Source organism: Zosterops lateralis (assembly GCF_965231275.1).
Source record: "Zosterops lateralis genome assembly, chromosome: Z".
Taxonomy (NCBI): Eukaryota; Metazoa; Chordata; class Aves; order Passeriformes; family Zosteropidae; genus Zosterops; species Zosterops lateralis.
This window is the reverse complement of record NC_139800.1, coordinates 52,520,107-52,533,110: the sequence shown is the minus strand read 5'-3', so window position 1 is coordinate 52,533,110 and position 13,004 is coordinate 52,520,107. Positions and strand designations below refer to the sequence as shown.

Genomic DNA, 13,004 nt, shown 5'->3' with positions numbered 1-13,004 from the left:
AAATGCATCTGTTAAGAAAAGAAATACTATCAGCAGGGCAACAGGTGGCATATTACAGTCAATCTTGAAAGGTTATAATAAGAGGGAGTGTGTATGAGTGAGAGGAGAAAAAATGGAAAAGAAGGGGACTAAGATGAAGGAAAGGGCAATGCCAAGCATTTTTTCATACAACTACACTTACAGTGTGTTGGAATAAAAGTCTGGTGACCTTGCATTGCTGGGGTAGGGTACTGTCCTGGAAATTCATTTGCCCATTGTACTGTTCGCTGTTTGCTTAGAAGGAATTCAGAAGGGATTTGCTTTCTCTTGTTTCATGAGCCCCACGCTTTCACACTGACCAAAGTGGATGGGTACACAGCAGCTGGCCATGTCCATCATCACCACTGGGTGGGAGAATTCCTGATTATACTTAGGTCCCTCAGACCTTACTCTGTCACTCGCACAGAAGCTCTGCTTGCACACTGCTTCCGAAATGCAGCCGGCTGGGAGGTCCACACGCCTTGCCTGAAGGAGCTGGATGCCTTCTGGATCAAACATGAATGATCTGCTGAAGGTGTCCCTGGTGCACCTCTTCACCCTGGCAGCCCTCAGCTTGGCTGAGACACTTCTGAAAGGTTTGCTTGGAGGGACTTTTTCCCTGCTTTTTTGCCATTTGTTGAAGAAGGTTTTTCAAAGGGGAAGGTGTCTCTGGTAATGGTGGGGTGAGTGGTGCTGTAACTTACCAAATAAATACAAAAATGGTCTGCTTTCAATGGTCATTTCTTTACTTTTAGAAAGATAGCAGTGAAAATGTTCTCATATTTATGTTTGGAATTGAAGGTTCTTTGTCTGTGAAGAGCACATGGTCTATTGTAATAGGCAGAGGAGACATTTCGATTCAGCTTGAGTGGAAAGTAAATTTCTCATGTGAAAGGAAGCTCAGAAGTGTTTATGGCTGGTAGCAGCAGTTGCTGCAGAGCCCAAGATTCTTTGTGTTCAGCACACCTGTGTAGCTTTGTAAGTATATAAAGCTTCAAAATAAATAAATATTTATGATGTCTTTACAAAAAATATGTATATAAGTACAAATAAGCACTGTTACAGCATATAACATACAAGTTATCATACCTTCTTCCTATCTTGTGCGCACACATGCATATGGGGATATGCACACGTACTTTTAGCCAACAGAAGAATTGGTAAAAAATCTGCTTAGAAATATCTTTGAGATACAAAATGCAACTGTTGTACCTTTCTGGGCGTACTATTTGGTTAATCTGTGGACAACAATTTTTGCTGAAGGGTGATGGTCCAGTACGATTCAACGCTTAATAGAAACTTTGCAGTTTCAGGAAAACAAAACAAAATCTTAAGGGGAATGCCAGTATTTGCATGTTAGGCCAATGCTGCTGCTCTTACAGGGCTATGCTTTTACAATTGTTAGGTTATTTTCAAAGTAAAAAACCCCGTATTTTTTAAAAAAAATGTTTTGAAATAAAAATGTTAGAATCTTTCTAAGACGCTAAAGTAAGTTTGTGAACTCTACAATTTTTGAATATTGTGGTAAGAAAAGTGGTATTGGAGAGATAAGAAAAACAAAAAGGACAGTGATAATTTTTTTTTCTGGTGTCACAGTGTAATGAACAGATACATTCCCTTTTCTAGGATATTACAGAAGAGCTGTTTTTTACTGTAGAAACTGCAGTTTCTCCAGGTGTCTGCAAGGTCGCAGAGGGACTGGTTCTGTTTCTGCATTGTTTTGTTTGCCTGGTTGGTCTGGTTTCAAAAGTGTGAGTCCAAATCCAAAACCAAGACATTTGGAAGCTTCTGGTGGGCTGGGGATAGGAGAGGATTTGGCTTTCTCATGGTCCCGTGATCAGCCTTGGATCATTTTTCTATCTCTGGAAACTACAGCTGACATCCAGAAAAATAGCACCTGTGTGGCTTTACACATATATAAATTAACTTATTTTCAATTTATTTAAAGCTACAAGAATACCTTAAAAATACAAGAAAGCCCCAGTATACGCACATGGAAAGGCCTGTCTCCATTTCTATGTGATGATAGATATATCCGTATATTGTTCAGATTTTATTTTCCTATGTTAAAATTTGGTAATGCACACATCATAAGTTTAGAATTCTTTCTGGAGAAAACATGGACTGACACCAGCACCCAAGCTATTTGGATGGCTTTTAGATACAAGTACCACCTCAGCTGTTTTGGGACTCCGTTGCTGCCTCACAAAATGACGGTATGTTCCGCTGCCCACTGTCTTACTTGGGTTAAATATAACAAAGATGAAAAGTGCATATGAGAAAATTATACATCTCTGTGGCTATCATGGTTGCCCTCTGAGGATGTAGAATTTGGGAAGGCAGCTTTAAAATAATTTCTTTCCCTGTTACTGTAGTGCTGTCAATTTGGACACTATTTTCTTGCAAGTATGAGGCTTGATTCTGCATGAAAAGCTGTATGCTGGCTTTCAAAAGGTACCAGGTCAGACCATGTCTATGCAATATTCTGTCATCTATTGAATAAAAGGCACACTCTAAAAGTATATAACTGTTTCTGGAGGATTTATTTAATATAGAAACCTGACAGGTCTTGTTTGCCCAAAAAAACAAAATACTGTCATTATGCATACCAGCTCTTGGTACAAATGTAGCTTTATTACTTGTTGGAGTGGCTGTATCATTACAACAGTTATAAAACTAGTTGCTTTGAATTATTGCTACTGTAAAAGTTTACATTTCTCAGGGTTAGAAAAGCATCCTTCCAGAGATCGAGGAATGTGGACAACGGCAACTAAAACATACTGTCTAAAATTAGATTGCAAAACTCTGGGGTTAATGCCATCAAACTCCAATAAACTCTGTCATGAAATAGCAGGGTCTCTTTTGAAGTAGGCAAGATAACCGTCGGTGGGGATTATTCTCCTAAGACAACCTTCAGTAGTAGCAAAATGAAGACTATAGAAATCTTCCATTTGGTTTCACTGTCATGGGATTCATCTGTGGAACAATACAGATGATTATTTCTGTTCGATGTGACCCAAAGTGACCTAATAAAGTGATGCATGATAAAATTTGAAGCAGTGATCCTATGTCAGATGTAGTTTTTAGATTTACGTAAGTATAGTCATTATTGTCAATCAATGATATAATCTAGAAATATTATTGAGGGAGATCCATTCTAATGAAATGTCAAAAGCATTTAGAATTTTATGTCAATGTGATAGTGAAAGTTGATCCTTTCTTCCTCTAGCTTCATTCTGGCAGAACTCTAAAGACATTCTAATTTTGACTTCCATGTAAATTGAAAAAGGATTAAGGTATTGACTTTCTATTATTGTCAGTCATTTAAATCTGAATGTCCTCTCTTTTGCCCCTTTCTTAGGAAGAGAAGGGTAAAATGGATATAGCTTATTTTTTTCTTGAATTTGAATCACATTGTACTAAGGAGGACTAGTAGATATCCAGCGGTTGGGAATCTCTGTGAAAAAACAGTGGGCCGGATACTGCTGTACTCAGTGAGGAACAGGAAGACTCCACAATCCATGATATATTTTCAAGGTAGTGTTTCAGGAATATGGTAAAAACTAGTTTATCTCAGCACAGTTGTCAGTGAAATTCAGTCCAACCAATATGGATGTGTGTCTCTTGCAGCCATTGATCAACACATTCAAGTATTTCTGGAGGAAGTGGCTGTAATGAATACCATGAGCAGGGAAAGAGAGAGGCTAGGCTTATGCTTTGATCCCTCCCAGCTGTGCCACAAGTCTTTCACCAGAGTGATGGCAAACATTTCTAAAATTGTGTTCAAGTAATGTATGACAACAGATCTGTAATAATAAGTGTTAGACATAGCTATTCAACTTCTTACCTTCATGCTATTGGTTAGAAACTGTGAGAAAAAGAATGTGTCCTTGTCATGAGATGAATCTGAATGACCTGAATGGTTTTTGTGAGCCTGGCTTAGAAAAATATAGCTATGTAATGGGTTTGGTGTTTGTATATAATAGGTGGTGTGGTTTTATTTTAGTTTTGGCGGCTTTTTTGTTTGTTTGTTTGTTTTTTAAAGATAAGTAATTGACTGAATATAGCCTGTAATAATGACAAAACCCCCCCAGATCTCATGCACTGATAAGGAGGCAGTCTTCCCACTCCAGGGGCAGGTCAGCTTGGCTTCAATTTGTGTGCTGCCCCTTGCACTTTCAGCCTGTGCAATGCCACCTTCATAGCAGTGGGACAGACTCACCTGTGTCCTTGCAGTATGTTCACCTGTTGCTGTGAGTCTCAAGGAAGAGGTGGGTCAGAAACTAAGCTTGTTGGAGCTTGGTTTGCTGTTTTACACCTTATGGAGAGATCTCAAGGGAAAATGCCACTGAATGATCCTGCAGGGACCTGGCTCCCTCCATCAAACATGTTTGGTGGGCTGTGTAACTCTCTCCAGTAGGCATTAGAAGGTGTTCTCATTTTCTCTTCTTCACACAGCTCCCTTGATCAGCACTCCTCTGGAAACAGTGGATGCCCTGGTAGAAGATGTTGCCAAGTTTGTCTGTGTAGTGGAGTCATATCCTGAGCCGGAGATTACATGGACACGCAACAGCATTCCCATCAGGTAGGGACCAGCCCCAGCCTTCACCAGCACCTTCTGCCAAAATTGGCAGTGCTTTCTTTCATGATACAGGAGATATCTGGAAATATAACAATGGGTCTGTGGCAGGAGAGAGAATGAGTGGATTCTGTATTTCTGAGGGAGTGGTAAGAGCACTTGGGGGTTGCTCTTGCACCTTCACACACTTGAGCTTGCAGAGAGATAGTTTCTGCTGCAAGGTATGCAAGGAGTTTTCTCTCCAGCTTCAGACAATTCAATTTGCTCTCTTCCTCAGTTTATGCATTTATGAAAGAGGAGAACACTGTATAATATTTAAAAAGAGCTTAGCAGGGCTGTTGTCTGTCTCAAAGTTCTTGGAAACTTTGCATGGAAGGGGTTGTGCTGTGCCATTCTTGTTTGCTTCTAGTTCTGGATCTAGAATTCTCATTGTTATGCAGCATCAGACATTAGCTACAAGGCATCAAGTTGTCAACAAAGAAGGCAGCCTTCTGGAAGTGTGGAAATGTGTTATGGAAATTGCTACCATTGCTTTTATTCTTTTGCTCTAGACAGGTTTCTGCAAAGTAAATTGTACTTGATCTTCTAGCTCTGAGATCACATTACATCTGCCACATGTTTTTGGATCAATTTTTCATTCTACATGGCTCTAAGTGCCTTCCTCTGTGAGGGAAAATGCAGCACAACCTTTGTGTAACATAGTCAATTTCCATCCTCCACAGGAGATGTCCATGTTGGGCAGATGGCCACCTGAAGCATGATTCTCCCTATTGTGGTCAAACATTCAAAAAGCTTTTGAACCACTGGCATAGGAGGCTTCAAATAACTCAGCAGCAGTAGGAGGTCTCACTGACTGGAAAACTGTTTTAGAGCAGGACAAAGCAGAAAGTTACAAATATGAATATTGGCCTTCAGAAATACTGGGTTTTTTTCATTGTCTGCAATCTCAGTAAAATGTGGCCCTAATCTTCTGACCCTGGTTTTATTCCAGCATAGAGGTCTGAACTTCCACAGATATTATTTCCAAATCAGATCACCTTTCTCCTAATTCTTTCCCCATCAGTGACACCATGGCTGAAAATCAAAATGCTTTGACCAAAATGGAAAATAAAGATAAAAACACCTCTTCTGGTAGGGCATAGAACTTAAGTGCTTCATTCCTTTACTGGGACTTCTGAAGCAGCATTAAAAACAGCCAGTGTTTCACTTTCCCAAGGTATTAATGTTCAGTATTGCTGGATACAAAAGCTCAGACCAAAGACAGAGGAAAACATAAGCTGAATATACTTGTTACATTATAAAAACTCAGGTGAAAGTATTTGCACAATGGAAATGCATCAGATCAGAAGATTATTTTTCTGAAAAATAACCCCATACAAATGTATTTCTGGGCCTCTGTGTATATGCTCATAACAAACTTCAAACGGCCTAGTTATTGAAAGCAATTAATATCAGTTATTTCCAAAATTTTCTTCTATTGCCCAGGTCCCAGCATCCTGGACAGACAGCAAGACTAACCTTCAAAATGAAACAGTATGTAGGCTTTCAACTTTAGTAGGAATAGAGCCAGCACAGAGAATACAGTCAGCACTAGTATTTCCTTTTGACATCAAAACTTGTGCAAGTAAATCAGCAGGTGCCCTGTGCTGAGTGAAATGGTTACCTGTCCCATCTTCCAGAACAGAGCTGCTCACAGTGAGCCTTCCTTAGGAAAGAAAGGGGACAGAGTCAGCATGCCTTTTACACTATGGATGACTTCATGGTGTTCTTTCTTCCCATGTTGGAAAAGAGTAGGGAGATGTAATACTGAATGGTGAAATGCCATTGAAAGGAAATATCTGCCTAAAACATCATAAATGGTACATTCAGATTAGTCAATGACTGCTGTACAATTTTTAAGAGTAAAAGACAAAACCTGACATATGTAGTAGTCAGATATTTGATTGCTTGGGATAAAATCCTCAGGTCAGAACCCTTTTGCCGCTGTTCATAAGAATCAAGGTCCAATTGCAGGAAGGTGTGAATGTTAATGCTTTCCTAAAAGCATTAAAAAAGGTGTGAAAATAAAACACAAAGAAATTTATTCTTCGTAGTGTCTATTTATATTATTTATTTATATTTGTTATAATTTTGCAGTTTTGCAATGAAAATCAATAGCTCAGCCCTCTGATTTCTCACCATCTTTCTTTCTGCCTTCCCTGGCTCTCACACTTGAATACACACATCTCCCCTACTCAGATACCACACTTCTCTTGTCATACTCACATATAAAATTGATCTTTGCTCCACATACTTTGTTACAATATCACATATTTTTGTTGCTCCAGCTTCAGGTCTTTCTTCAGTTTCCTGAAATATCCAGGTTAAAGCCTGCTGTCATTAAACTGCAGCTATCCTTGAGTCCTCTAACTTTCAGATGGCCTCAGGACATTTCTCTGCTTGTTTTTTATTTTATTTTTTTTTTAATATATTTTTATTTCTATTTTTTTATTTATTTCTTTTTTTTTTTTTTTAAATGAAACAAATAGACAAAACCACTCTAGTATGTAGACACGAAAGTTCATGGTTTTTGGTTTGAGTATTTTTTCACAACTGTAAAAATATTTCCGTAACTTTATCTGTTTAATAAAACAAACAAAAAAAAAATCTTGTGTTTTTTTTTTTTTTTTTTTTTTATTTTATTTTATTTTATTTTTTTTGGTTTTTGTTTGTTTTGTTTTTTTCTGAACAACGTTTCTTTAAACAATTTCAGCCAGCTCTAGTTCCTACATAAGCATTTTTCTTTTACATCGAGCAATTATGCCTAAAACAGGATCTGACTGGAAAAGATTATTTGTGCTCATGCTTGTCCTTGGCCAGTCAAAACCCTAGACATGATACCAACTTACTTTACCAATGCCTGGGTGGAGGAAGAATTGCCACTTCACTAGTGACACTCAGTATCTTCATGGTCTAGTGAGAACCTGAATCTTAGAGCTGAACTCAGCCTTTTTAGCACCTTTCCTTGTGCTTGTGGGTTAAAAATCAAAGGTAAAGCTGATTGCCATTTGTAGTGGCATCAGCAGTCTGCATATTCAAATGCAATTCCCTTTCTCTGTTCCCTGTTGTCCTGACAATCTGTGGTGTGTCTGCAGGCTGTTCGACACACGGTACAGCATCCAGAGGAATGGGCAGCTCCTGACCATCCTGAGCGTGGAGGACAGTGATGATGGGGTGTACTGCTGCACAGCAGACAATGGAGTTGGAGCACCTGCACAGAGCTGTGGGGCTCTCCAGGTGAAAATGCGTAAGTGGAAATGCAATTTCCGCCTGAGGCCATGTGAGTGCTTGATCACAAACCTGAGCAGACTCCCACATATGGCACCTGGGATCCTTGTTCAGGGCAGACTCATGTTCTTGGGAAGATGGGTGCAGTTATTTGAGTCAGAGACATGGCATACAGGATCATAACTTAATGAAGTTGTTTACTTTGAGTAACACGCACTTGTTCTAGGATCAGAAGACAAAAACTAATGCTTTGGAGAATGCCCTTTGTGCAAAATGCTGTAAAAGAGGCACAGTTTGATAGATTAGATCTCTGTGGCAATCCTACATAGATTTCTGGTGAATTTTAAATGTAAAATTTCACCAATAGGTTTGTTCCTGAGGATGGCAAAATCAATTAAATTATGTTCAGATGCTCTCAATAACAGTGTTGAATGGTCTCGAGCACCATGTTGTAAATCTCATCATTCCACATGGAAGGCAAAAGACTTGTTCTTGCAGAGAGCTACATATGTGCCAAACTCAGTAAAGCTGGATTCACACGATTAGAGTTATTTACACAAACACTTTAAAGGGCAGCAGAGGTATATTCTGAATAAAACATCTATTTGTAGGAAAGGATTTGTCTGTGATAATAACCCTCAAGGTCTGGTAATTCTGGAACTCTTCATCCACCCAATCAGTTGCAGGTGGTGGCCAGGAGGTGATGCTCTCTGAAGCTTGCTTTTCTGCTGGTTCATTATCATGCAAGGGCCTTAAAATGTCTGTTCTCCCAAAATACTGAGATGATGATCTTTTAAACTCTCAGCTCAGACTAAGACAGGCCATGTTCTTTCAGTAAAATGAATTTAAATTGATCCCTCATTAACTTTAAGGGAGTTTGATTGCTTTTTCTTTAAGGCTTGATTGTCCTCTTCACTAGCATAGTTATAAATCCTTCAGTTAAGGATATTAATTGCATTTACATGCCCTTCTTGTTGAGGTAGAGGCAAGCCTGGGTTAAAACACTTTCGAAATCAATGCAATCTAGGTCTGAGCTTTGAGACAAGACAGTGTTTACACAGTGAAGAATGTCAGAACCTGGAATGCTAACATTCGTCAATACTGGAAATACTCTTATCTGAATCTGGATTTTAGCCCGGGCCCTAATTCAAATTACTGTCAAACTCCACTCAGGAAAACAAATAACCCACACAAGTTAGCTGCTCTTGCATCCATAAACTGAAACTGAATGCTGTGCTGAAGAATGTTTTTTCTTATCACAGCACTTCAGAACCAAGACAGACTGCTCTCTCTTTCAGCAATACACAGAAAAAGCAATAGATTTTTGGATGTAATTTCTGAATTTCTCTCATTCTATTATCTCTTAGCTTCATTTCAACTTTAATTTTTGGCTTTTAAAATTTTAGGACCCAAAATAACCCGTCCACCTATAAATGTAGAAATAATAGAAGGGTTAAAGACTGTTCTTCCATGCACTACAATGGGGAATCCAAAACCTTCTGTTTCATGGGTCAAAGGAGAAACAGTTGTAAAGGTGAGTAGAGAATGGTTTCCAGTAATGTTAATTATTTGCTAAAGGTATTGTGTTTAATATTAGCATTAGCTATATTATTTGTAAATTTTAGTAGCTAGAAAGGAAGCATTTGGAAAATCCAGGGCTCATCTCATAAATATCTTCATCTGCAATAATTCTGCATACAAACCAAATGTTCTCTGTGTATCTATATTTTATGTGATACATGCTGTTACTACTAAGTATGGCCAAATGTTGAGGAAAGTACTTGTGTGTTTTCTTAAATAAGATCTCTTTTGGAGCTATAAATCACTGATCTGCAAAAATAGCAATGGGTGAGTATGTCATGACAATACTGAGCAGGAAGAGCTGGCTCCAAATCCTTGAGTTGTAGGACGAGATGTACAGTGTTCATGCATGTAAGCCCAAATTTTGTAAACAGATTTTTGATATTGTTTGTGTGCAGCCTGCATGTAGAGTCCTCACCTCAATTGCTCCTTCCTCTGGCAGGAGACTGCTCGCATTGCTGTCCTTGATTCTGGGAATTTAAGGATACACAATGTTCAGAGAGAAGATGCAGGGCAGTATCGTTGTGTGGCCAAGAACAGTTTGGGCACAGCCTATTCAAAACCTGCAACTGTGGTGGTGGAAGGTGAGTGACTTCTGAACCAGGCTTGTGCTCCATGTGCCAGCCCCTCGTGCATACCCAGTTGACTTGAATTAACCTGAAGTACTGTGCCCAAGTGTCAAAACCACCCTAGAGGGCGATAAAAAAAGGAAGAAGAAGAGGAGGAGGAGGAGGAGGAGGAGGCCTTGAGCACTTTCTGCCCACTAAATGAATGCCAGAATGATTTTTCTGGTCCTCATTTACTCTGTGTCCAATTCTTATGTACAGAAGGTATTTGCTTTGTGATGTGAGCCACCACCAGTTTCAAAGTGCTGAGAACAGTAGACAGGGGTACCCAGATGTTGGCAACTATCTTCCTGAATCCTAAAAGAGAATTTGATTTAGGCAAGGGCTTGTGGAGTGAGTGGGGAAATACTGATTTAGCAGATGAACAATTTTTATTTTTGATTCAGCATGACTGTAATGCAGAAAACAGAGAAGGGTCTTAATTTGCTTAGTAAGCTTCAAAATACTATTGTAGGTTACATTCGGCCAGGAACTATCAGAGGTTACTCAGTGTGCAATCCCATTTCTAAGAGGAACATAGACTTCCTTCTGGGAGCAGTATCAGGTCTGTTAGATCCAACTACACATTACTGTAGGTCTGCTATTTTCCTAAAAAATGCATTTATTTTTCAGGGTTTTTTTTGTCCCTTTTTAATATTTATGCATACAGACTGTGTATGCTGAAAATTCCTTAAATAGCTTTAAAACAGGAAGGCAGCTATTCTTAAACTAGATTTAGAGCTTTACTTCTCTCAGGCTAAGAGCTTACGTCCTGGTTTTTAGTTTGACCTCATTGAAACAGTGGGCAAAGACTTGTCAAGAGTTGTACTGTGAATGGCAGATATTTGGTGCCATGCACCCAAACGCTGAAGGGCCTCTGGCACTGCAATTCTTTGCTCCAGATCTGCCAGAGCCAGTTAGGGAATGTAAAAGCAAGCTGGAATTGCACCAAAAATACAGGCTGCTAAGGTTGACGTCTTGGTTTTTCTCCATCTCCAGAATCATGCAGTGACCTGTTAATTCAAGGACTGGCAAAATAAATCACAAATACCCTACTTGGGGTGTGCCTGTAGGCTCTTTTTAAAGTGAAGAAGATTAGTTCCTAATTGATGGTGGTCAATCAGAGTAGGCAGGTCAATGCTCCCACACAAATTATCCCCTCATGTTCCAGTCATGTGTTGGGTGAACAAATGAATGCTCTCCTCCAGGCTCAACTTGGTTTCTCTGCACATTACACAGGTAAGACACCTTACCTTACACAGGTAAGACACCTGTATAATATACGTAATTTCAGGTGGCCACCCAAACTAGACAGACACATGTTTGGTTTATATTTTTGGCTTCCAAAATCCAGAAGTATTAATCCTGACCTAGTACACAAAGTGAACTGTGCAGGATCCATTTGTTCAAACTGACAACATTCATAATCCTGACAGAGCAGCTTGCTGCTCATACAAATCCTTTCCCTTCATGGCACTTTAGATTTGTTTTCATGGATATTTAGCATAACTCCATGTGCACCTGCAAGTAGGTACTTGCAGACATCACCCTCATACACCTCTTTCATTATTTTTAGTATCCCTCCTCTCCTGCCTCTCCAACCCCACTACTATCAGTATTTTAAAATAACTCCAAATAAATAATATACTAAAATTATTCTAAATTATTCTAAATTATACTAAAATTATTATAAAGCCAGAAAATACACTCCATTGTTCTTTGAGCATTCATTGTGTTCACAAAATTTATAAAAAATTGTTGTTTATTGCTTCTCTCTGATAGCATTGCCATATTTTTTAAAAAAATTCTTGGTCCTAGTATTCACTGGCATCCCCAGCCTGCGCAGTGTGGTTTAATATTAAAATAAAATTAATAAACATGGCTCATTGACTATGAATATTTAAATCAAGGCAAGTGCCCATTCAAAGAGCAGTGTAATTATTTATGCCTAGGTAGGTCTAGATCACATGGATCCTCATTTGTTATGTGTTTCCATTTTAATGGATCCAGCATTAGTCCTGTGTGGCATTCTACCCTTACATGGAAGGGAGCACCCAAGGATCATAGGTCCTCGTGGCTGAAAAGACTAACAAAAGTAAGAGGGCCTGCAAAATCTTATGAAGTTTTATTAATAAATTACACATTTGGCATGGAAATGTGTGTGGTACTCCCTGACCTCCTATATAAGCATGGGGCAGTGGGTTTTGGATAAAGGGCTAGGATGAAAGGAGTGGGACTGAGAGAGAGAGAGAGATGGATTAAGGAGGAGAAGAGAGAATGAAAAGAAGAAAGGAAGAGGGTGATATCACCAGTTCTGGCTCCAGCATCAATCCAGCTGGTGGGGTATGCAGGCCCCTGGAACACATGTACCCAGGGTTTGTAGTCCTTTTTAGAGTGAACTTTCCATGCCCTGCAGCTGAGTTTCTCACTTTCTATGCTAATGAGTTATCATGTGCAGCTCATCTTGTAGACCTTTCTGGAAATGGGTTGAGGGCCTTCAGGAATCTTGGGTGCTCTTGGTCCCCTTTTACATTCCACACTGCTCCTCAGCTGTGCTCTGTTGTGCTTAGCTCCGGGAGCCAGAACAAGGACACTTGTCCCAGAAAAGTACTGCCCTACTTCCATATGGTCCCTTTCTCCAGTTATGGTTGGTAATTGGCCATTGCTACCAACAGTCCTTTGTCAGCTCCACAGCTATATGGCTATCAGTGTTTCAAGCATACACATTAGCTTCTTATTTTCTTGGCTTCCTGTCCTAGTTTGGGTTGAATTAGGGGAGAACCTCCAAAGGAATCCCGTAATAACAAAACCTCTACCACCCCTCCCCCAACCCTGGGTTTGGGAAGGAATCTCTCGAACAAAAGTGGAAAAAACCGGTTTATTAACAAATGAATAAACACCCCCCGACACAAGGGAAAAAAGAAAAGGACACTTCCACATCCTGCAATCAGCTT

At 39.4% G+C, this 13,004-nt stretch overlaps 1 protein-coding gene across 1 annotated transcript in view; it reads left to right on the top strand.

Moving 5' to 3' along the window:
- Window positions 1-535: 535 nt before the first annotated feature.
- MUSK (muscle associated receptor tyrosine kinase) overlaps window positions 536-13,004 on the top strand; it is a gene marked incomplete at both ends in the record, with an annotated part of 53,511 nt that continues 41,042 nt past the window's right edge. The window contains 5 exons of the mRNA XM_083884609.1: window positions 536-614; window positions 4,477-4,603; window positions 7,732-7,883; window positions 9,271-9,398; window positions 9,888-10,029. Of these exons, the coding sequence (XP_083740735.1) occupies window positions 536-614; window positions 4,477-4,603; window positions 7,732-7,883; window positions 9,271-9,398; window positions 9,888-10,029 (628 nt within the window). The remainder of the gene's footprint in view (window positions 615-4,476; window positions 4,604-7,731; window positions 7,884-9,270; window positions 9,399-9,887; window positions 10,030-13,004) is intronic.